The sequence below is a fragment of the Myxine glutinosa genome, chromosome 11 (genome assembly GCF_964187855.1).
Source record: "Myxine glutinosa chromosome 11, kmMyxGlut1.1, whole genome shotgun sequence".
Classification (NCBI taxonomy): Eukaryota; Metazoa; Chordata; class Myxini; order Myxiniformes; family Myxinidae; genus Myxine; species Myxine glutinosa.
Window position 1 is genome coordinate 131,958,263 of NC_136271.1, and position 26,245 is coordinate 131,984,507.

The following is a 26,245-nucleotide window of genomic DNA, read 5'->3' on the forward strand; positions in this document are numbered from 1 at the left end:
CCAAGAAGGCTGCAAAGAAAGAGGTAGCAAAGGCACAGGAGGCATGTCGGAAAATGTTCGGAGAGCGCTTGGATTCGGAAGAGGGTCAGAAAGCAGTATTCAGGATTGCAAAGCAGATAGCGAAAGAGAGGTGTGATGTGATGGGGGTGAGTTGCTTGAAGAATGAAGTGGGACAAATCGTTGTGGACCCAGATGGAATTAAAGGAAGATGGAAGAGATATATGGAAATACTGTTGAATGCAGAGAATGAATGGGATGGCAACATAGAGAGTAACCCAGTTTTTGGACCCGCAGAGAAGATAACCGAGAAGGAAGTTGAGGAAGCGATAAAAGCAATGAAGAGTAGAAAAGCGGGAGGGTCGACGGGAGTTGTGGGAGATATGTTGAAGGCAGCGGGAAATTGGGGTGTGAAGAGAATGACAGAGATCTGCAATCTGGTGGTGAAAGAAGGCCGCATTCCAGTGGTTTGGGAACTGAGTACCCTCGTCCCTCTATACAAGGGGAAAGGTGACCCTCTGGAGTGTGGCTCGTATCGAGCGATAAAGTTATTGGAGCATGGAATGAAGGTATTGGAAAGGGTGTTGGAGAGGAGGATAAGGAAGAAAGTGAAGATTGACGAAATGCAGTTTGGATTTATGCCAGGAAGAGGAACGACAGACGCGCTTTTTATTGTGAGGCAGTTGCAGGAGTAGTATATGGAGAAGAGGAAGAAGTTGTTTCTTGGGTTTGTAGATCTGGAGAAAGCATTCGATAGGGTTCCACATGAAGTAGTGACATGGGCATTGAGGAAGTTAGGAGTGGAGGAATGGTTGATCAGAGTCGTGATGGCAATGTACAAAAGAGCGCGCACAGCTGTAAGGACGAAGTACGGGAACAGTGGTGAGTTTGAGGTGAAGGTGGGAGTGCATCAAGGGTCGGTACTAAGTCCACTACTATTTGTAGCTGTGATGGAGGTGCTGGCTCAGAACGTAAAGGAGGGTCTACCGTGGGAGTTGTTGTATGCAGATGATCTGGTGTTGATTGCAGAAAGTATGGCTGGACTGAAGGAGAAGATGAACAAGTGGAAGGAATGTATGGAGACAAAAGGTCTGAAGGTGAATATCGGAAAAACTAAGGTGATGGCAAGTGGTAAAGCATGTGGTGAGGTGGAAAGAACTGGGAAGTGGCCGTGTGCTGTGTGCAAGAAGGGTGTCGGAGTGAATTCCATTCAATGTACAATGTGCGCTGAGTGGGTTCATCAAAAATGTAGTGGTTTGAGAGGGTCATTAACCAGTGTGGCAGCTACATTCAAGTGTAAGGTGTGCACAGAGGGAGCTGCAGATGGAGGAAATGTTGAGTTGGATCTTGGAGATGGCGTGAACCTGGAAGGTGTGAAAACATTTTGTTACCTTGGAGGCATGCGGAATGGAGAAGGTGGATCAGACTTGGCAACGGTTGCTCGAGTGAGGTGTGCATGGAAGAAGTTTCGGGAACTGAGTGGCATGCTGACGAGGAGGGGAGTGTCATTGAAGCTGAAGGGAAAGGTGTATGCTGCATGTGTGAAAAGTGTTATGATTTATGGGAGTGAGACATGGGTAATGAACGTAGAGCAGCAACGAAGGCTGGAAAGGGTGGAAATGCGAATGGTTCGGTGGATGTGTGCAGTATCGTTGAGAGAGAGGAAGACAAATGATGAATTGCGAAAGATGATGGGAATAGAGCCTGTGATGGATGCTGTGAAGAGAAACAGGTTGAGATGGTTTGGTCATGTGTTGAGGAAGGATGAAAGTGATTGGTTGAAAAGAGTGATGGGAATGAATGTAGAAGGAAGTAGAGGACGGGGAAGACCGAGAAAGACTTGGCTAAAGATGGTCGAAGAAGAAATGCGGGCAAAGGGGTTAACAAGGGGAGATGCAGAAAATAGGGCAAAATGGAGAACATTGTCATGGGGACCGCAAGGCTAACCCCCGCTCTTGCAGGGAAAATGGCCTTAAAATTCCTGTTGTTGTTGTTGTTGTTGTATTTGGACATACACCCCCACTCCCTGTAACATTCCGTTTAACAATTGGACAAACACCCCCACCCCCGTAACACTTGGTACAACGCTTGGACATACACCCCCTGTAACACTCCATACAACGCTTGGACATACACATGCACCCCCTGTAACACTCCGTTTAACATTTGGACAAACACCCCCACCCCATGTAACACTCCATACAACGCTTGGACATACACCTCCACCCCCGTAACACTCCGTACAACGCTTGGACATACACCCCCAACCTCTGTAACACTCCGTACAACGCTTGGACATACACCCCAACCCCCTGCAACACTCCGTACAATGCTTGGACATACACCGCAACTTCTGTAACACTCCGTACAACGCTTGGACATACACCCCCACCCCCTGTAACACTTCGTACAACGCTTGGACATCCACCCAAACCGCCCTGTAATAATTCGTACAACGCTTGGACATTCACCCCAGCCTCCCGCCCCCCATACCATTCCGTATAACGCTCGAACATACAAGCATGGAATCGTGTCGGCTTTTTATCGCTTCAATTTACTCATCCCAAACTGGGAATACAGGCCGGTGTTGTATGAATCATCTTCAAAATGGGCGCTGCAAATGAAGCTTGAAGCAGTCGTGCCATGCCCACTTTCCTCTGGTCGGTTTACCTTGGCTATCCAGATTTCATTACAGCTGGAACTTTTGGGAAAACATGTGTGCTCGCACCATCTTTGGTTGTACAGTATTGCTACAACCAGCAACAATACATCTAGCTGGCATTCTGGGTACTTTGTCAGCGTTTAGAGCACAGTACGCTGCATGTAAACACAAGTACGGCCCCTTCTCTCCCCATCTTGTCTTCCGCTCCCTCTTTTTGTATATTTTGTTTGTCTGGTTGATTTGTTTGTGAAATAAATGTTAGCTCTTTCACGAGCCTCGATTCAGTATACAAAAAAAAAAAAAAAAAAAAGAAGTCCAGCAGCAAAAGTACCCTCAAGATAACGTTGCGGGTCACGTGATATAGGACGTCATGAAATCGGCGTTTTTGGGGGGCAGGACCAATCGAGTGTAAAAGGACACCAAAAAACATCAAATATCTTTCTTCCAAGATGTTTATTTAAGAAAAGAACAAACGATTAAGTGTCAAGTGAAGCCATATATCTATTAATTAAATTGAACGTGATTTTCTGTGCCTGTGGACTTTTAAGTTATCGTGGTAACACAGATGTTCAATTAAAGCGTAGTTGATCTTAGATCTTTGACCTTTTGAACCCAAATTTTCATCAGCTCATCTGTGTAGTCCAGTCCATAGTTAACTCGGTTTGGTCAAAATCACTTCAACAGTTCATAAGTTATCGTGGCACCAAAAATCTGATACATTCAGCTAAACGTCACATGACCTTCGACCCCAAAAATTAATCAGTTCATATTTGCATCGCAGTACATAAGTGGACCTGGTGTTGGTATATTGGTATAACAGCCTGGTATGTTGGTATAACAGCCTGGTGTTGGCTTAGCGGTTAGGGTGCCGGCTTGGGATCCTAGGATCCTGGGTTCGAATCCCGGTCGATCGCTGAATTAACGCCAGGGGGGTTGACTCAGCCTGTCATCCTTCCGAGGTCGGCAAATTGAGTACCAGCTTGCTGGGATGAATGATCACGGTGTGTACCCCGATTTAGAATAGGTACACCGTATACCTGCGCATCGTCAGAGGCGACCAAGGGTTGGCGTCAGGAAGGGCATCCGGCCATAAAAACATTGCCTCAAACAAGGAACCATGATCGTCATGGGGCCCGCAAGGCTAACCCCCGCTCTAGCGGGGAAAATGGCCTTAAAACGATCATTCATTCATTCATTCAGTACATAAGTGGCCCAAATTTGGTGAAACCCCTTTTACCGGTTCCAAGTTATCGCGGTCAAAATCATAACGCACGGACATACAGACAAACGGACAACATAACGTCTCCGGCGCCTTTGACAGCCGAGGCATAATTATCAATGAGAAGACCAATATATGTAGCAAGAGACATTTACCGCATCAAACTGAGAGAAGAATTCATCGGGCTTGCTGGCCACACTACCGTGTTCTACTTTCACCTCCACCATGGGGTTCAGCAGCTGCGCTTGCTGCAGGGATGCCTCAGCCAGGCCGATCCCTGCCACCCCGTGAGGCACAAGGAACTGTGCACGGGTGTTCACCGCACTCACCTGGACATAAACAGACATAAAAGAGAGAAATATATCATTTCCTCATGTGCGACAGTATCGGCCAATTTAGGTGATCTGCTGCATGCCACATAGTTATTAACACATGTTGCTGTTTAAACAAGCATTCTGAGTATTGCGCTGCAATACATGTCCCCTACCGGCAGTCTGTCGTCCGGAAAACTGTTGGGGAAATTACCAAAGTTCAAAGTGCCATAACTTTGTCAAAAATGATCGAAACGTCGTGAAGTTCGAACTTGATCTGTAACTTATCATGAGGAAACCATGTACCAAGTTTGAAATCATTAGCATTAAGCGTTTAGAAAAAAAAGTCCGGAAAACTGTTCTTTGCGTGACGGACTGACAGACGAACAGACTGACAGACTGACGGACTGACAGACGGAGGGACGGCGTGCAAACCTATAGTCGACTAATAATGTCTAAATTGTCTTTTTGAACTCGGGTTTCAAGGCTAATGGAAGAGCTAAACAGGGGGTAAGATAACAATCCTCTCACAAAGAAGGGTGGGGTTGTAACGAACAGGCAGATATGATGTGTGAGTGCACCAACATCATGCATCAATATATGAGGAATATATGGAGAAACAAGCTGGGAGAACTTGAGGGATTTTTGAAAAAACAAATAAAATATTTCACAAAGAAGAGAAAAACGGGCCAAAGAGTAAAAGCAATACAATCAGTATATTTTGGACTTGGTGTTAAAAAAAAACATGTGGGACAGTGGATAAACATGTGGGAAGCGTGACCGTTGGAAAGGTCCTGGTATCTTAAAGGAGGCAGTACGATAACACGAAGCCAGCAAGTTTTTTGCAGTGTGAAGGAAGGAGATCAATGACATTTTTCAATATTGTTTAACATATATAATATAAATGGCAACTAAAAAACAAAAAACAACAACAACTACACACCTGTGAATCGTCCAACAGTGTGACAGACTTCACTCCAGCAAGGATGATATTTTTGGCAATCTCTGCACCTAAACCTTGCAAGCCAACAAGCAGTAACCGGGAAGTCCTCAACCTGGGACAACAAAATCACAACATCAATACAGTATGCCGGTCTACTACAATCGTTTTTAAACAAACAATTTGTCAAAAAGAGTCACCGAATCTGATTTACCTGCATTTAAATAGGTGATTGCATCCACAGACTTACGAGGAGGATAAACCCAGGCATTGAAATCTTATTGTTACCAGTCTATTCGAGTAGTGTTAAAGCATGCAAACTGTGAGAAAACATCTGCATATGTACGAAATAAACAACCATGAAAGCCATGCTTAATTATCCTCTAAAGGTCTAAAGTCTAAATGGTGTTTAATTAAATAACCTCCCCAAAAGGCCTGGGAGTCTTCGGGCATGGTTCTGAAAAGATGAAGGATTTGGATTAAGGACGAACAAACACATGGGAAACCAGGGAGTTCATAGCACACCTTACCCCATGTGGTCTTTTTTGAAAAAGGACATGGGAAGATTATTGCACTTCCATGCACGACCTATATTTCATTCGAGCCACCATTTTGTCTGAATCTCGTTATTCCCCATCACTGAGAGCGAGCGATAAATTCCATTGGTCGATATGGCATGAAATGGTGGAATATTTTGGCTAAAAGTACTGCTAAAAATGGCGGAAGTACTGCTGAAATGGCGGAAGTACTGTTAAAAGGAATGTTTGTGAAAGTGTCAAGAAGGCGATTTGTGTTCTACAGTGTTTAAGTATTGTTGCGGATATGAGGACTGTATTTTTTTGATTGTGTTGTATTGTGGTAAATTGGTGATGAATATTGCTTGAGTCTGTGCCTCCTGCCTCCGGAGCTGTGTAAAGGTCAAAAGGGCGTCTCATAATTAGTCCACAAGCATACACGTCAGCCAATCATAGAATACCCCTGTTCGATAGTTATATCTTATTCTGTGTTTTAGGGTAAGGCTGTGTCTCCCATCTATCTATAATTCCAGTAATCTCTGTATGTCTGTGACCGCTGTTTCTCGACAACCACGGGTCCGATATACTTTAAACTTGCCAGGTATATTGCTGGGGACCCGAGGATGTGCCTTTTCAAGGTTTCATATTAATCGGAGAAGTACTTACCGAGCTATGTCCAAAAAACGATTCAACCAATCAGAGAGCAGCGAGCTATCACGTGTGCCGAACGTGGCGAACAGACTCTGCCTCGGACGGCACATTTGAGAGCGTATTCATTTATTTCACGTTGGCAAACTATGTTGCCGTTAAACTATGTTTTAAAACTAATTAAAACTAATTTGCGATTCTTTCGCTTTCCTGCGCTTTTGTGCACGCTATGGCGATTTCTTTACCAAACTCCGCAAGCCGTTCGCTTTGGACCAAACCATTTCATGTAAATAGAGGGGGGGGATTGTCACCGTACTCGCAAGCCGTTCGCTTTGGACCAAACCATTTCATGTAAATAGAGGGGGGGGGATTGTCATAGTACTCGCAAGCCGTTCGCTTTGGACCAAACCATTTCATGTAAATAGAGGGGGGGATATAATTTTAGATATATATATAGTACGGGCATGCCCTAGTTAATATAAATACTCCATTGCACCAGTGAAAGAGATAGATTCCCTTCATTCCCACTCCCAAAACTTCCATTTCCCCTTTCGTCTTTGCCAGGCCTCGAGTGCCATTGCCAATTACCTCCCTTCCAATTGCCAACTGCATTTTGGGCGGTTTTCCCTTCATCCGCCATTGACCACGAGGCAGGGTTGGGGAAGAAAGGCGGGTCCCCACCTCATCATAGAGGGGAGGAGTGAACCAGCCCTTGCCGACCAACCCAGAACGAGGGGTTGGCTTTAGAGGGCGGAGAGAGAACGTTTTGGGGAGGTTCGCAAAAGGGTCAAGGGTGGTGCTTATATAACCCGAGGCAGAGGCCCCCAGAGAGAGTCGAGGAGGGAGGAGATCAGAAGACAGAAAGGCCTTGAGTTGGACTAAGCAAGAGAGGAAGTTGTTGGACTGGGTGGGACTAAGAAAGAGAGAGAAAGAGTCCTGAAGCTTGTGAGGGAAGGAGAGAGAACCCGTCACACCAACCCCCCACCAGCCGCGTTGGCTCCACCAAGCGTTCACCTCCACCAAGGCTCCACCAAGCTCCGCGTTGGCTCCACCAAGCGTTCACCTCCACCAAGGCTCCACCAAGCTCCGCGTTGGCTCCACCAAGCGTTCACCTCCACCAAGCTCCGCGTTGGCTCCACCAAGCGTTCACCTCCACCAAGCTCCGCGTTGGCTCCACCAAGCGTTCACCTCCAGCCATCCACCTCCTGCCATTCCTGTCATTCCCCGTGTGAGTCTGTCTTTTGTTTGTTCTGTCCTGGGTTAATTAAGACTGTAGGTAAGCTAGTATTTGCACTGTGTCACCTGCGTCTTATGTGTTGTAAATAAACGTGACTGCTTTCTTCCTACTTATATGTGTAAATAGTAAATAAATTTAGTAGTATTTCCAAACCTTTCTTTGCCTTCGTCTTCCTCTTTGCATTCGTCGTTTTAGTCTTTTCCCTCATTGAGCAGCCGCGGTGCGATCCGGCCAAAGTTTGGGGCAAATCGGGTATTAGTCGGGGAATAACTGTTCGGTCACGGTTACACCACCGCTCGGTCAAAATAACATCTTTAACCGCGTCCGTAACAATTGGTAGTCAGGAGTTGGGATTCGAACCTGGGACTAAATTTATTTAGCCCAAATTTTGGACACCAATTGTGTTATTACCGCAACAATTGGTGTCAGGAGTGGGATTCGAACCTGGGACTAAATTTATTTAGCCCAAATTTTGGACACCAATTGTGTTATTACCGCAACAATTGGTGTCGGGGAGTGAGATACGGACCCGAAGCGCGCTTAACGCGCTCAAAATTACAAGCTGCTGGAAATTTGTGTTGTTTTACAAAAACCCGAATTTTGAAATTGCGCCATGGCTGGTCAAGGCGATCGGATGCCGGTGGGTGAGGTAGAGATAGACGGGGTGGAATCGACCCAGGACCTCGGGGAAATGTATATGGAGGATGTGGTTGAGGGGGTATCAGACGCGCAAAATGGCGCTCTCGCGCACGAGGTTTCAGGCGCGCAAAATGGCGCCTTTGCGCACGCGGTTACAGCGGCACCAAATCTAGCCGCGCCCGTGACCGTAGCAGCGCTGCTGGGGGATTCGGACCTGTTTGTGTTACAAATGGGAGCCCTTATGGACAGGCTAGAAGCCAAAATGGGGAACCGGATGGATGCTCAGAGTGAGCAAATGGGGAACCGGATGGATGCTCAGAGTGAGCAAATGGAGAACCGGATGGATGCTCAGAGTGAGCAAATAAAGGCTCAGAGTGAGTAAATGGGGGCAAAATGGGCGAAATGGGGGGCAAAATGGGAGAAATGGGGGAATGGCTAGAAGCTAAATTTGAGGGGTTAGACAACGGGATAAAAGAGGTAAAGAATGGGTTAACAGGGGTGGAAAATAGAATGGCTGCCCAGGAGAATCAGTTAGAGGGGGTGAAAAATGGGTTAATGGGGTTAGAAAATAGGATGGAAGACAAATTGCGGGAAATAGGGGAGCAATCCGCCCGGGAAATCGAACAGATGGGGAACCAGATGGAGGAGATGAAGGAGGAGATACGACGAGGTGTAAGTGAGGAGGTCTCGGGGGTACGCGAGGAGGTAAAGCGAGGCGAAAAGCGTATCGAGAAAGAGGTGAGAAATAATACGGCGAGGTTACAAGGGGGAATAGAGGGTCTGACGAAGGGAGTAGAACAGCTGACAGTGGGACAAAAGGAACTAGTGGACCAGGTGGAAAAGAACACGGCAATAATCGGGGGGTTAAAGGCGACACAAAAAGAAATTAAAAATGACTTAATAGCGACACAGAGGCAATGTCAGATGGTACGTGAGGGACTGACAATGAGGTTGGACGAGGTGACAGAGGTAATGGAGACAAAGGACCGGCAGGTGAGGATGCACATAGAGACAGTCACGGTAGCCTTAGAGGACGAACTTGAGGAGACGCACCGGGGAATAAAAGAGGTGAAGCAAAAGTTAAAGGAGGTGTTAGAGGGGGTGAGTGAAATTAAGAAGAGACGGACAGAAACTAAAAGATAAATCCAGGAGGAGGTGATGGAATATGTACAAGGTCGGTGCTCAACTCATAATGTGATGCTCACTAACCAAATAAAGAGTTTGCATGTGGCAGAAGAGGTGCGACGAAGAGGTGCCAAGGTGAGTGGCGATATAATCGGAAATGTACATGATGTGAGGGGAGCTTCAGTCGGCTTGGGGGTTGTTGTGGACCGGGTGTTCGTGAGAGGCCGTTGGTGAAGTGTGCGACAGGTCTGGTGTGCGAAAAACGAGGTGTGCGAGAATGTACGACCATGGGGTGTGTGAGGAAAAAGTGCGCGCCAAGGAGTGAGTGTGCTGTCAAGAGTGAGTCGGTCGTAGCGCGTGTGCGAGGGAGCACATGGAAGCGCGGAGTGAGGAGTGTTACAGAGGATGTAACGGGAGAGTGTGCCGTCAAGAGTGAGTCGGTAGTAGCGCGTGTGCGAGGGAGCACATGGAAGCGCGGTGTGGTGAGTGTTACGGAGGAAGTAACGAAAAAGTGTGCGCAAGAGGATGCGCGAGAAAGGTGTGTAACGGACGGGTGCATGGGGAAAGAGTGCGCTGTCAAAAGTAAGGAAGAATGCACACCTGTGGTGAGTGTTACAGAGGGTGTAACGGGAGAGTGTGCGCGAGAAAGGTGTGTAACGGACAGGGGCATGAGGAAAGAGTGCGCTGTCAAGAGTAAGGGTGAGTGCGCGACCGAGAGTGGAGGTGAAAGTAGTGAGAGTGACACGGAGCGTGAGTTGGTTGTGACAGGTGAGCGAGGATGTACACCTGGCATGGAAGAATGCACACCTGGAATGGTAGAGCGTGTGTGGGAATGCACACTTGAGTTGGTCGTGAGGCACGTGGTTGGGTGTGCGAGTGGGAGCACACCTGTGATAGTCACAGAGGAGGTGACCGAGAAGGGGGCGCGAAGAGGTGTGTTGGTGAGGTGTGCGAGCGACGAATGCGTGCAAAGGTGTTCGGTGGTCAGGTGTGTGACCAAGTCTGTGAGTGGAATGAGTGTACCTGGGTGTGTAAGAGAAGGTGCAATGACCAAGAGCAGGGAAACGGCTGGATGTATGAGCAAAAAAGGGGTAGCGTATGCGTGTAAGCATGCAGGTGAGGCATCGACGGTAACCGGGTTAGCGGTTAGAGTGACTTATAGCCGAATCGGGCCCTCGGTGCGTGCCGGGCTTCGCGTGCCGCCAGAACCAGCGGGGATCCGAGCCACGGCGGGTTCGAAAGGACCGATCCACGCTGGGCCTCGCTTGGAACGGCCGCATCCGTGCTCCACTAGGCGGAGCGGGCAGCCCGATAGGAAGGGTCGTCATGGCGACCACTTTTTATTGAGACGTTCCGGCAGGTCGAGATCGGGCAATTGGATGGCTCCGCGCCGAGGTGGTGCGTGGGATCTCGGCACGGGTAAGCCCCCTTCCCTGCACCGAATGTCGGACGCATCCAACCGCCGGTACCAAAGAACCCGCATTCATTGCTCGGCTGTACGAAGCCGGGCTGTAGATGTGAATTGGCGCACCGAGAGGATCTAATAAGTAGACGGGTGATGAGGTTAGTGTTTTGGACCCAAAATTAGAAAAAGGAAAAATTTGATGATTGGCAGATGATTGGCAAATTTTTGATTTGTTGGAATTTGGTAAGCAAAAATTATAGTAAGAGATGCCCCATGTGATGGGATGGCCAATCCACCATCCCTCACAAGGGGGGCAAAGGAGCACTCGATTATGGGGTTGATGGCAGTGAAAACTAGCCCGGGAGGGTTAGGATATATCGTGTGTAGGGATCTAGCAAAGATGACATTAGGTAACGTTAAGGTTAGTTAGTGACTGATACCTGTAGTGGGGACGCAGGTAGTTTAGTGTGGATGATAATGACGTGGGAGCGCAATAGTTTAAAGGGGTGACTGGGAAGCGCAAGTTTCAGAGGGGAGTAGTTGGCTGAGATGATGCCGTGTGGGTGAGGATTGAACAGGTGTGATTGAACATGTGTGATTGCACAGGTGTGCAACTGAACAGGTGGATGGAGCAGTGTATGAGTGAGTGAAGGTGATTGTGTATTGTGATGACCAAATGGTCCAGGAAGAAAGGAGGGTGCAGGTGGCACCAGGTATGATTGCACAGGTGTGCAACGACAGGTATGAGGAACAGGTGTATGTGGCTATGTGGAATAAATGGTAGTGTGGAATATCTGGAGTATTGGAATGGATGGTCGTGGAGTGAGTATGGCGGAAATTGTGGAGTGGAGTGGATGGTGCGAAGGTGTGAATGGGGGAAGGATGGACCCCCATCACGGATACCCGGGGCGGGTAGTGTAAGTGTTTGGTAGAGGGTACAGGTAAATTGTGGTTGGATATTGGCATCTGTGGTGCGGTTGGAAGAATGATGTTTGGATGGGTGCATTAGTGTTGTGGAAATGGCTGGGCGTGTAGCCTGTTAGTGTGTGTAGTTGGTTTGGGCACTCCACCACTGTGAGGATGTCGGGCAGGTGAGGCCGCAGGTGGGCTCTGGGGGCCGGTAGTTGTTGTGGATGGGGCCTGAGGATCCGGAGGACGGACCCGGGTAGCCCAGTGCCAGAGGGCACCGAGTTGGGTGACAGAGCCAGGAGGGGCCTTCCCCAGTTAGATAGGTTAGGGTGAGGAGCAGGTAAGCTCGGGAGGCAACTGCAGTGGTGGAGGTGTGCAGGTGGGTAGACCTGCTGGGAGAGCTACACGTCACAGCCCAGAAATTGTGCAAGGGCACGGGGAGATGAATCGGGGGAGTGAGACCCCAAATTGAGAAGCACCACAGTTTGGTCAAGGGGAATTGGTTTTTAGAACCCATAGTGTAAGTTGGCCAATGGATTGGCAGGGAAAGACCCCGGGTAGTGTAAAGTGTGTTAAAATCATTTAGAGGATAGTTAGGATGAAGGATCTCCTCGCACCATCTGCATCCACTCACCTGAGGTGACAGGTACTCCACACCATGCCATGTTTTGATTATTTTTTATGATGCAAATGTTTGGATTGTGAGACGCATCATGACGTGGGTGTGACATTGTGCTTGATGTTCCATCTCTTCCTCCTTATGAGGATTGATGATGAATTGGGTGATGGCAAATTTTGGTTAGAGAGATTGTGGTGACGAATTTGGTAGAGAGGAAATATGGGGAGACGTGACAGTAGCGACGGATTGGTAATGTGTAGATTTTGTACATATGGGGTAAGGGCAAGGGTAGTGTAGGTGACAGGGGGGTGACGTACGGTAGGGACGAGCTTTCTCACTTCGCTTTTCTCACTTTTCTCACTTCGCTCTCCGTACGCATTTCGCCTTGCATTGCCTTATTGATGTGTACCCTTGTGACCTTACCCCTCGCTCATTTATCTCTTTTGTCTCCCACATGACCTGTGCACCATTGGGCGCCGAGGGGAGCGTGCGTGGGTCGGCCATTGTGCGCCCGAAATTCCCAGAACCAGCTGTCTGCATCGATGCACCACATTATGGACCACATGCCTGTGGCCGAGCACCACGTATGGACCCCATGGGTTGGGGCATGGCCCCTCTGCTGGAACCGGCCATGAGGGCCCGAAATCTTGCTGGCGGACCTGGGCCACAGGGCACCGATGCCCCACAGGTGAACCACACGTAGTCGGCCCTGTGGGCCATAAATAAAGAAAATAAAATGGACACGTTGGGCACACTTTATTGCAAATAGGCCGCCAGTAAGAAAATGAGAGAGAATGACAACAACTGGAAGAACAAATAATAATAACCAGCAGAGGGAGCCGAAGAGCAAGAGATCACGTGCAGGGTTAGGGGTTGTTGGTTTTATTTTCTTGAACAATGGTGACTGCACCGATTGGTGCTTGGGTGTGTATTGGTGCGTTTTTGGGTGCTTTAATGGTGCATTGATGCAGAGCAGACTGTCTCCCCCCCAGAAAGAACAATTACAGGTCCTGGGTTAGTGTTGTAAATAAAAGCAGAGTCATTGTAAATAATGCTCCCCACCGTCAGTGTGTAGTTTGAAGACCATTCCGCAATTCGGTTAACTGTGGGCGTAAGTCTGTTAGGCAGGGTGCAATGGAGCAGCGGGACACATTTATTTATGTTTTAAAAACTGTCGCACTCAGGGTCAGGTTAAAAGTAGAGGGAACTACACCTACGTATCACACTAAATAAAAAAGTTGTAGGCCCGGAACGTGCCTAAGAGGAGGAGGGTGCAGTGTTTCGGATATGAGGACTGTATTTTTTTGATTGTGTTGTATTGTGGTAAATTGGTGATGAATATTGCTCGAGTCTGCGCCTCCTGCCTCCGGAGCTGTGTAAAGGTCAAAAGGGCGTCTCATAATTAGTCCACAAGCATACACGTCAGCCAATCATAGAATACCCCTGTTCGATAGTTATATCTTATTCTGTGTTTTAGGGTAAGGCTGTGTCTCCCATTAATAGAAATACTCCATTGCACCAGTGAAAGAGATAGATTCCCTTCATTCCCACTCCCAAAACTTCCATTTCCCCTTTCGTCTTTGCCAGGCCTCGAGTGCCATTGCCAATTACCTCCCTTCCAATTGCCAATTGCATTTTGGGCGGTTTTCCCTTCATCCGCCATTGACCACGAGGCAGGGTTGGGGAAGAAAGGCGGGTCCCCACCTCGTCATAGAGGGGAGGAGTGAACCAGCCCTTGCCGACCAACCCAGAACGAGGGGTTGGCTTTAGAGGGCGGAGAGAGAACGTTTTGGGGAGGTTCGCAAAAGGGTCAAGGGTGGGGCTTATATAACCCGAGGCAGAGGCCCCCAGAGAGAGTCGAGGAGGGAGGATATCAGAAGACAGAAAGGCCTTGAGTTGGACTAAGCAAGAGAGGAAGTTGTTGGACTGGGTGGGACTAAGAAAGAGAGAGAAAGAGTCCTGAAGCTTGTGAGGGAAGGAGAGAGAAGCCGTCACACCAACCCCCCACCAGCCGCGTTGGCTCCACCAAGCGTTCACCTCCACCAAGGCTCCACCAAGCTCCGCGTTGGCTCCACCAAGCGTTCACCTCCACCAAGGCTCCACCAAGCTCCGTGTTGGCTCCACCAAGCGTTCACCTCCACCAAGGCTCCACCAAGCTCCGCGTTGGCTCCACCAAGCGTTCACCTCCAGCCATCCACCTCCTGCCATTCCTGTCATTCCCCACGTGAGTCTGTCTTTTGTTTGTTCTGTCCTGGGTTAATTAAGACTGTAGGTAAGCTAGTATTTGCACTGTGTCACCTGCGTCTTATGTGTTGTAAATAAACGTGACTGCTTTCTTCCTACTTATCTATCTATAATTCCAGTAATCTCTGTGTGTATGTGTGTGTGTATGTGTGTGTGTATGTGTGTGTGTCTGTGTGTTTGTCTGTGACCGCTGTTTCTCGACAACCACGGGTCCGATATACTTGAAACTTGCCAGGTATATTGCTGGGGACCTGAGGATGTGCCTTTTCAAGGTTTCATATTAATCGGAGAAGTAGTTACCGAGCTATGGCGATTTATTTACCAAACTAATCACAGAACAGGTTGCGGGGTAGGCCAGCCAATCACAGAACACGTTGTTGCGTAGGCGTGGCCGATGTGAATTCGAGGCGTAGCGGGCGCCATTTGGAGGAGCTGGGAGGACTCAGTCGTGATAGAGTGAGCCTGAGTGAGTATATCAAGACAAGAACAAGATCTAGAAGGAGGTATGTACGGTGCGATTCATATAATATATTGTTTAGTTATCGTCGATGAGGAATTTGGGGTCGGAATGGGTGATCGGCCTGGGTGACTGGGTCTCGACTAGATGCTGGGCCGCACCAAGGAACGGGCACCCACGTACGGGCACGTCCTAGTATGTGTAAATAGTAAATAAATTTAGTAGTATTTCCAAACCTTTCTTTGCCTTCGTCTTCCTCTTTGCATTCGTCGTTTTAGTCTTTTCCCTCATTGAGCAGCGGCGGTGCGATCCGGCCAAAGTTTGGGGCAAATCGGGTATTAGTCGGGGAATAACTGTTCGGTCGCGGTTACACCACCGCTCGGTCAAAATAACATCTTTAACCACGTCCGTAACAATTGGTAGTCAGGAGTTGGGATTCGAACCTGGGACTAAATTTATTTAGCCCAAATTTTGGACACCAATTGTGTTATTACCGCAACAGTATGTAATTCAATTTAAATAAAATAAATGTTTACAGGCTAAAGGCAATAACTTTTTTGGACGTCTACCACCATTGATTCACCATCTTTTACACCACCTCATTTAACATGTTTAATTACAACTATTTGGGATGCCTCTTTGCGGTGGTTGTACCCCCAATGCAAGTCGGGGGCCAAATCTACCGCATTCTTCCCTGTTGCCTGGATTAGTCAGGGCAGCGTGGTCACGGAGAGAGTGCCTATCGGTCCACATTGACTGGCCCTTTCCCTCTCCTCTGTCTTTTCTTCTTTCTCTCTGTCTCCCTCTCCAACTCTGTAGTGGCCCTGACTTTGTGAACACGGGGGTACACCATCCTGGAAGCGGGCGATCTCTGGGTGGCTTCTGCGAGATTGATCAGCTGTCTCCATGCTGTAGGCTTGTTCGAGAGAACTGTCCCGGGCTATACAACAACAACAACAACAACAACAACAACAACAACAACAACAAGTTAAATTAGTGACTCGTGCCTGTTGGTGTCCTTTATGATGTCCGTAAAAACAGTAAGTTTCCTGTTTTTAATAATTTTCAATTTTGTTCGACTGCGAGACAGGCAGACAGACAAAAATATTACCTCACTCTTCTGCGTGCATGCACGCTCAGGATGAAACTTCATACAATTTCAAATTCGGAACCAAAGTGCTTCATGGTTTGTAGTATTCAAAATATAATATTCAATTGAAATAGAGTAGTTCCTCGACCATAGACTGATATCTGTAGACAGACACGGTGAACCAATTGCTTAACCCCACTTTTTTAGCTTTGTGCACACGGGGTCACATACATGGTCTCAAACACGGTAACGCATACTTTGAGACCTGGTAGGTCCCGTTCCATCTCCTGAAACACACCCACGTGTGGAGAAAGTAGTCAACAACAGCAACTTGCACACACATATACGTGCACACACTCAAATATGTATGTGTACACACACACACACACACACACACACACACACACACACACACACACACACACACACACACACACACACACACACACACACACACACACACACACACACACACCCTTATTTACGTCGTATAATATGCGTTTCTGGAAAACATCATTTTCATTGAAATAATGTAATTCGAACTTTAAAATCCGATTGACTTTTAAAACGTATTAAAGAGGAAAGCGTTCCTGAATAAATTAATTAAAAATAAATTGCCAGCACATGCCAGATCCATGTTTATGTCCGATTTCTATTTTTTTGAATAGAATATAATATAGTTTATTGCTACATGCATGATAACATACAATATAATTTGCCGTGGTATTTGCTTGTTAAGAATACATCACAATAGTTTATAAAGAATTCATAAAATGAGCAGCAATGGAATAAAAGGACATTTTTGAACGTTTGGACTTTGTGCTTATAGCTCTATCTTTTCCTCGATGGCAGTACCCTGGGACGCCGCTATTCGCGGGGGGATACGTTCCTGGAAAATCCACGAATTACGAAACCGCGAATAGCGGGGCATTGTTTCAAAGGAAAAGGGGGGATAGGTTCCCGAGTTGCGAAAATTCGCGAATAAAGGAACAAACCGTGAATGGCGAGGCAAAATCTGTGAATGGTGAGGGAAAAACCCACAAATGTCAACGAAAATCCGTGAAACACGGCCACGAATAGGAAAAAAAAAACCCGCAAAATTGTGGAACATGGCCGCGAATCGGGAAAAAACGTTGAGCTCCAAGTTGTTGTCTGAGCACCAACGCACTAGAATTTCGAACTCCATAAAAGCCAGAGTAAGCGAGAGAATGAAGTCTATCTGACTCGTTGCAAAGTCAATCTGTCTGATGGCTCTTTGCCAAGCAGACATCTGTCTGCCCTAACTATAACAACTGCCAGGAGAAGACGGAACTGCCTGGACGAGTCTCCGCTCTGCACGAGTCAGTTAAGAGTCTGCACGAGTCCACACAAGCTTCTGCCATTTGTCGGTTTGGACCACGAAGGCCATTGCCATTCCTGCCTGCCAAAACACACAATATCTGACATTGCACCAACACTCCCAATATCGCCAGTTCCCCCATCCATTCTGCCCCTCACTTTAGATCGACAAAGGCTGGCCTTGGCTGTGCCAGGTGAGACAGGAGCCATACCCACTTTCCGCTCATAGTCTTATCTTCTTCTTTTTCTCTGCTTTTCCAGTTTGATTGTCGCACCCGTCTTGTTCGTCCATAGGTAATCAAGATTGTAGATGGGGAAATTACATGCTCGGGGTAATTGCTTTATCTCTATGCCTTTTGATTTGTGTATATGCTCATTTTTGAATGACTGTAAATACATGCTCTATTAATTGTGATATCCATATGTGCTGTAAATAGATAATTGTGATTGTAAATACGTGCTTCAGTTTTGGTAAACCGTACTTTCAAATCTGCTCCGTTGTCCTTTCCGGTCAGACTGTGTGCATAGTGGATAGGCAGGAAGTTCTGCCCCACTAATTCATTCCGAGATAGCCAACTCTCACCCATTGTTTCGCTCGGCCGTACGTAATAAGTAGATAGGGTGCGGAGACGAGAGCGCGGTTTTCTAGTTAAAAGTAACCCAGTCACCAGTAAGATAAATGCGATTGATGAGTAAGGACCCTGCTGGATTTGGTGGCTTCAACTGGCGTCTGTGGTTGCTAAGCAACCCATCGGGACCTCAGAGTTATCTGTGGCTGACAGCTTCAATGTTACGGCAGGTCCAAGTGACCCACCTCGAGCATCCCGGTATGCTCACCCTGAATCCATAATACTGTTGCGGTTTTGTGTTTTTGCAAATAAAGGTTAATTTCCCCTCATAGTTAGTCACACTACAACATGTAGCCTCGTTTAAGCTCAGTTATTTCTTAGTAAGTGCAAGCATAGACCTTTCCTATGTTTAGTTTGCGTTGAGTAGAATAATGAGAGTTAGGTCTCCTTCCAATGCTTATGCCGCCTCAATGCTTTGGTTTTTGGCGCAAATTACCACGAGGCCGGCCTGGCAAATCGATCCAGGCCGAAGGAAGGCGGGACAGAAGGGGTGGGGAGTGACCGGTAAGCACGGGCCGCCAATCAGGGCTCGAGGGGAGTGGCGTACCACTGCGTCAAAAGGCGTGGTTTGGAACATTCGAGATGGGCCAGGGCGTGACAATATAACCCTGTGCCCGAAGCCCCCACCTCAGTTAAGAGTTCTGAGAGTGCACGGTGTTGAATTGAGTTACAAGTTGAGTTCGCGGTTGAGCTTGAGTCAGATCCTCTGTTGAGTTACGAGAGTGAAAGCGCGCCGTTGTATTAATCACGCTGTGAAGGACCGCCGTGCGGGCAAGAGACGCGCATATTTTCCTGCCTGCCTTTGTTCGAGATACGCGCTGTGAGGATCCCTCCCGCCTGCCTACCTGCCTTCGTCGGGGGACGTGCTGTGACCGGCAGAGGGCCACGCCGGGTGAGTTGTTCCTGAACGACCAAGCCGGCGCGTTCAGCGCATGAACAATCCTTCCTTCATCCCCCCTGTGAGTGTGAATGGGCCCATTGTCCAGGCAGATAAGTTAAGACTGTATAAAATCTGCCCTGTGTCTCTGTTCTTCTACCGATCATTCATCATTGAAAATAATAATTAAACGTGTTATTTCTTTGATTCGACCGTTTCGCCCCTTCCATCATTGACTGAGCGTGGTACGAATTATAACGCTCTAATCGGGTTCCAATAACAAGGTAATTGCACGGACCACGTGGTGCGCCATCTGCTCGGGTGCACTCAAATTACGTGTGGTTCGTGCGAGACTTGATTCCCGGTTCTGCGGCGGCGTGGGTACTTAGGTACGTGCGAACATTGTCCCGAAACCCTGTCCCGCGTCTGACCGGAAGTGGCGACTCAGTCTCGCGGTTGCGAAGACCCCAGGAGAACAAGGGGCTTAATCTCCCCTTAGTAAGGGAACGGAGGTCGCGCGAAACCATAACAATACATACTGAAACACAATGGCTTAATAACGATTGTGTAAGAAACCTCGGAAGACTTTCAACATCCAGTAGCTAATGCAAGCACATGGGTCCTAATGTCCCTCTCAAGGAAGACACTCATTGATGAAACACCATACCTGTGAGGCAGTTTTATCATCAGGTTGGGAATTAAACCTGAACTCTACAACTGAAAGACGAGTGTGCTACCTCCACGGTCATTTGCCAGATACAAGCCTGCCGAGAGTGCAGTACATATTGATCGGTTGTTTGAAACAACATTCCCGGCCAGCTGCAATTGGAACGGAAATCTGTCAAGTTCACACAAGGAAATGTATGCGCAGGAGGACATTTGGCACATCGTACCCGAGCTTTATCCACACCCCGCTGAATTAGTGTCGAAGTCGTTTGCTGTGTGGAGGGAGGGAATTTGATCAGAGTACCAGCACACAATAACCTACTCTTTTCGATGTACCGCCGGATAATTGGCAGACATCGACAGGACAGCCGGATTTACATTCCCATCCAAAAGTCGGAAGATTCTGAGATACAACGCCCTCAACTGAAGTACCCAAACTGAAGTTTTAAAGGTCAAGTTTTAATTCATCGGGATTCAAACCAGCAGAGCTTTTCCTGTGTCGTTTCTTTTCAAAGCGATTATTCTCACAACTTTTACATATTCCGAGATAGCAACAAGTCACGCCATATCGATCTGAGACACCGAACCAATGGATCACAGGGACAACACCGGACGACCCAACCACGGGGACACCACTGGACGACCAAACCACGGGCAACACCACCGAGCGACCCAATCACGGGACCCAACCACGGGGACACCACCGGACGACCCAACCACGGGCACACCACCGGACGACCCAACCACGGGCACACCACCGGACGACCCAACCACGGGCACACCACCGGACGACCCAACCACGGGCACACCAACAAGCGATCCAACCACGGGCACACCACCTGACGACCCAACCACGGGCACACCATCGGACGACCCAACCACGGGCACACCACCGGACGACCCAACCACGGGCACACCACCGGACGACCCAACCACGGGCACACCACCGGACGACCCAACCACGGGCACACCACCGAGCGACCCAACCACGGGCACACCACCGAGCGAACCAACCACGGGCACACCACCGAACGACCCAACCACGAGCACAACACGGGACGACCCAACCACGAGCACACCACCGAGTGACCCAACCACGTGCACACCACAGAACGACCCAACCACGTGAACACCACCGAGCGACCCAACCACGTGAACACCACCGAGCGACCCAACCATCAGAACACCACCGGGCGACCCAACCACGGGGACACCACCGGGCGACCCAACCACGGGGACACCACCGGGCGACCCAACCACGGGGACACCACCGGGCGACCCAACCACGGGGACACCACCGGGCGACCCAACCACGGGGACACCACCGGGCGACCCAACCACGGGGACACCACCGGGCGACCCAACCACGGGGACACCACCGGGCGACCCAACCACGGGGACACCACCGGGCGACCCAACCACGGGGACACCACCGGGCGACCCAACCACAAGCACACCATCGGGCGACCCAACCACGGGGACACCACCGGGCGACCCAACCACGGGGACACCACCGGGCGACCCAACCACGGGGACACCACCGAGCGACCCAACCACTGGGACAACACCGGACGACCCAACCACTGGGACAACACCGGACGACGCAACCACTGGGACTACACCGGACGACCCAATCACGGGGACTACACCGGACGACCCAATCACGGGGACAACACCGGGCGACCCAACCACGGGGACACCACCGGACGACCCAACCACGGGGACATCACCGATCGACCCAACCACGAGGACACCACCGGACGACCCAACCACGGGCACACCACCGAGTGACCCAACCACGGGCACACCGAGCGACGCAACCACGGGCACACCACACAGCGACCCAACCACGGGCACACCACCGAACGACCCAACCACCGGCACACCACCGAACGACCCAACCACGAGCACAACACCGGACGACCCAACCACGAGCACAACACCGGACGACCCAACCACGAGCACAACACCGGACGACCCAACCACGAGCACAACACGGGACGACCCAACCACGAGCACACCACAGAACGACCCAACCACGTGGACACCACCGAGCGGACCCAACCACGGGGACACCACCGGGCGGACCCAACCACGGGGACACCACCGGGCGACCCAACCACGGGGACACCACCGGGCGACCCAACCACGGGGACACCACCGGGCGACCCAACCACGGGGACACCACCGGGCGACCCAACCACGGGGACACCACCGGGCGACCCAACCACGGGGACACCACCGGGCGACCCAACCACGGGGACACCACCGGGCGACCCAACCACGGGGACACAACCGGGCGACCCAACCACGGGGACACCACCGGGCGACCCAACCACGGGGACACCACCGGGCGACCCAACCATGGGGACACCACCGGGCGACCCAACCACGGTGACACCACCGGGCGACCCAACCACGGGGACACCGGGCGACCCAACCACGGGGAAACCACCTGGCGACCCAACCACGGTGACACCACCGGGCGACCCAACCACGGGGACACCGCCGGGCGACCCAACCACGGGGACACCGCCGGGCGACCCAACCACGGGGACACCGCCGGGCGACCCAACCACGGGGACACCGCCGGGCGACCCAACCACGGGGACACCGCCGGGCGACCCAACCACGGGGACACCGCCGGGCGACCCAACCACGGGGACACCGCCGGGCGACCCAACCACGGGGACACCGCCGGGCGACCCAACCACGGGGACACCGCCGGGCGACCCAACCACGGGGACACCGCCGGGCGACCCAACCACGGGGACACCGCCGGGCGACCCAATCACTGCCACTGGGACACCGCCGGGCGACCCCGCCGGGCGACCCAACCACGGGGACACCGCCGGGCGACCCAACCACGGGGACACCGCCGGGCGACCCAACCACGGGGACACCGCCGGGCGACCCAACCACGGGGACACCGCCGGGCGACCCAACCACTGGGACACCGCCGGGCGACCCAACCACGGGGACACCGCCGGGCGACCCAACCACGGGGACACCGCCGGGCGACCCAACCACGGGGACACCGCCGGGCGACCCAACCACGGGGACACCGCCGGGCGACCCAACCACGGGGACACCGCCGGGCGACCCAACCACGGGGACACCGCCGGGCGACCCAACCACGGGGACACCGCCGGGCGACCCAACCACGGGGACACCGCCGGGCGACCCAACCACGGGGACACCGCCGGGCGACCCAACCAACCACGGGGACACAGAACACCGCTCATACCGTTTTTGAGCCTCCAGGCCCCACAGACGGATCTGTCGATCGTATTGCGCCGCTTCCTCTTCACTGATGGCAGCTTCGTTTTCTACCATCGTTTCTTCTCCTCCTCAAAACAAAAGTCAAATCCAAGCACAACGCGTACTCACTTAACTTGAATTCAAACACAAGCGTTCGGATGCACTTTCCCGCCACCTAACCAGACCTCTGACTTCCGCTTAAAGCCTTAAACAAAAGATATCCTCCGTTCACGTGGGATAATAATCCGATCCGATATAATCGTTCATACCAACACCTTGCGTGTGAAACAATGTCAATTTAATGAAAATGGTGAATAGGTGAGGGCGAGACTGCCGGAAGTAGGCTGTAACACGTGCCCTTTTGTGGTTTGTTTTCAGTGTATCCAATCACGTGACTGTTGTCACGAAGGGTGCACTAACCGGAAGTTACGTAGTTCCGCGGGCGCCTATGAGTGAATTTTATTTTTAGCAAATTGAACACCACCGACCAATCCACCGCCGTTTGAACGTTCCACATTAATTGAGAATTCGTTTCAGCTCCAGTTTGAGAATGTCTTAATTTTGATAATTGCAATGAAGTCCTCAATAATGTCACCCTTCTTCCGTTTATATATAAAATACATTTTCAAAGCCGATCAATCGACCAGTTTGGATGAACTAAACCTCGTAGTATACATCAATTCCATGTCCAACGGGTCAGATTTACCGAGGAATTGCTGTTCTGATACCTGCCGGCAGGGGGTGATGCATCCTGGGGCAGACCGTCCTTTGGAAGACGAGCGAAAGACCCCACGGCATCTCTTGATAAGATTTAGTTATTGAGCTTTCAGCCGGAAATCAGAAACACTGGCAATACCAGAACAGCACACAGTAGAGAGCATACCTCTGCCTGATGAATAGTTTACGTTTCGTATCCCACTGATAGGCCGGATCTGGATTCGGACCTGAAACAAAATCTAATCGGCTTGTTCTTGTCACCAAAACAACTCGTTCACCAAGTTTATTCATAACTCGTCCATAACTTTTTTAAATATCATGTTAAAGCGCGGCGTTACGCGCGCTGCTTGTGAGCAAGGAGGAAGCGGACAAGCAGTAACATAAAAACGTCTTTATTGTAAGAGCACACTGTAACACTGAACTGCTCCGGGCTAGTCGCCCGGTGTATCTCATGAGGCCACGCCTACCCCTCGGGCGTGGCCACCGCCCACTTGGTGCGTGGAATGATGTCACCACGCCAGTGGGCTTTTGTGTCCGCCACACGCGCCCCCCCAGAATTCCCGCGCACCTGGAGGGCCAGTTTGCGGGGCAGACGAATGACCCGGCCGAAGCGCCCTCTGGCGATCGGCGGCGTCCGGGGTGCAGGGATGCCAGGTGGGATGCCCCTGGCTGCCCCTGGGATGGGTGCAGGACCGGGGGGCGGCGTGGCGGCAGGGCTGGGCGGTGCCGGGGGTCCGCCCGCAGGAGGGCGGCCCCGACGTGGGGGTCGGGCCACTGGCGGTGGATGGTCCACATCGAGGTGGGCCGGCTTGAGGCGGTCTACCGAAACGCGGTCAGGAGTACCGCCGATGTCCAGGGTGAAGTGCTTCGCCCCGGTCTCCAGCACGCGGAAAGGCCCGTCGTACGGGGGCCGCAGTGGTGTCCGATGGGCATCGTGGCGGACGAAGACGTACTCCGCCGTGCGAAGCTCCGGGGCGACGTGCGTCGGTGGGTGCCCGTGGCATGCCGTTGGCACCGGGGCGAACCTCTGGGCGGTCTCTTGCAGAGCGGAGCGCTGCTGTGCCGCGGACCATGGTGCCGTGGAGTCGGGGAGGAACTCGCCCGGCACCCGCAGCGGTTGCCCGAAGACCAACTCCGCCGCGGATGCGCGCAGGTCCTCCTTGGGCGCCGTCTGGAGGCCCAGCAGGACCCAGGGGAGCCTGTCGACCCAGCCGCCGTCGCGGAGGGTGGCCCGGAGCGCGGCCTTCAATGAGCGGTGAAATTGCTCACATAGGCCATTAGCCTGGGGGTGGTAGGCCGTGGTTCGGTGCAGCCGGACCCCGAGCCCCTGCGCAACCGCCCCCCAGAGCTCCGAGGTGAACTGGGGGCCGCGGTCAGATGAGATGTCTGAGGGGGCGCCGAACCGGGCGACCCAGGTGGCGATGAAAGCCTGCGCGACATCGGCCGCCGTTGTCGACGCCAAGGGCACGGCCTCCGGCCACCGGGTGGTGCGGTCCACCATGGTGAGGACGTAGGTGAAACCCCGCGAGGGGGGCAGAGGTCCCACCAGGTCCACGTGGACGTGGTCAAACCGGCGTTCCGGCACCGTGAACGGGGCCAACGGGGCCTGGGTGTGCCGGTGCACCTTGGCGCGCTGGCACGCGAGGCACGTCCTGGCCCAGCCGCGGACGGCCTTCCGGAGGCCATGCCAGACGAACTTGTTGGCGATCAGCCTTTGGGAGGCCCTCGCGCCCGGGTGGGACAGGCCGTGGATGGCGTCAAACACCTGGCGCTGCTAGCCCGCGGGCACGATGGGGCGAGGACGCCCGAGGGAGACGTCGCACAAGAGGGCCGCGCCCGCGCCGTCGAACGGCACCTCGGTGACGCGGAGGCCCGTGACGGCGGTCCGCAAGGCCTGGACGTCGGGGTCAGCGGCCTGGTCCGCTGCCATCCGGGCATAGTCGATGCCGAGGTGGACTGCGTGGGCGACGGCCCGGGAAAGGCAATCCGCCACCGGGTTGTCCTTCCCCGCGACGTGCTGGATGTCCGTCGTGTACTCGGACACGGCCGAGAGGTGACGCTGCTGCCGGGCCGACCACGGCTCGGTGACCTTGCCCATCGCGAAGATCAGCGGCTTGTGGTCGACGAAGGCAGTGAACGCCCGGCCCTCGAGCAGATGGCAGGAGTGCCTGACCGCCAAGTGAAGTCCGAGCAACTCGCGGTCGAAGGTACTGTAACGGCGTTCGGGCGGGCGAAGCTGCCGGCTAAAGAACGCCAGCGGTTGCCAAGCTCCACGCACCCATTGCTCGTGCACCGCGCCCACCGCGTAGTCCGAGGCATCGGTGGTGAGGGTGATCGGTGCATCGGGCGCCGGGTGCGCGAACATGGTGGCGTTAGCCAAGGCGAGCTTCGCGCCCATGAACGCCGTGTCCATCTGCTCGGTCCAGGTAACGTCGCCTTTGCCCGGCTTACCTCGGAGAGCTTCGTGCAGGGGGCGCAGGAGCTGGGCGATACGGGGCAGGAACCGATGGTAAAAGTTCACCATGCCCAGGAACTCCTGCAGCCCTCTGATCGTGCGGGGGCGCGGAAACCCCTTCACCACCTCCACCTTGGCCGGCAGGGGGACGGCTCCGTGCCTGGTGACACGGTGCCCCAGAAAATCGATTGTGGCGGCGCCGAACCGGCACTTTGCGGGGTTCACAATCAGGCCATGCTGGCCCAGGCGTTCGAAGAGCGTGCGGTGGTGGCGTAGGTGCTCTTC

At 51.8% G+C, this 26,245-nt stretch overlaps 1 protein-coding gene across 1 annotated transcript in view; it reads right to left on the minus strand.

Moving 5' to 3' along the window:
• The window catches only part of SAE1 (SUMO1 activating enzyme subunit 1), a 91,331-nt gene extending 68,227 nt beyond the window's left edge, over window positions 1-23,104 (minus strand). Inside the window, exons 1-3 of the mRNA XM_078787141.1 lie at window positions 22,775-23,104; window positions 5,133-5,244; window positions 4,034-4,207 (exon numbers count right to left, since the gene is read on the minus strand). Of these exons, the coding sequence (XP_078643267.1) occupies window positions 4,034-4,207; window positions 5,133-5,244; window positions 22,775-22,863 (375 nt within the window). The 5' untranslated portion in view covers window positions 22,864-23,104. The remainder of the gene's footprint in view (window positions 1-4,033; window positions 4,208-5,132; window positions 5,245-22,774) is intronic.
• Window positions 23,105-26,245: the final 3,141 nt, after the last annotated feature.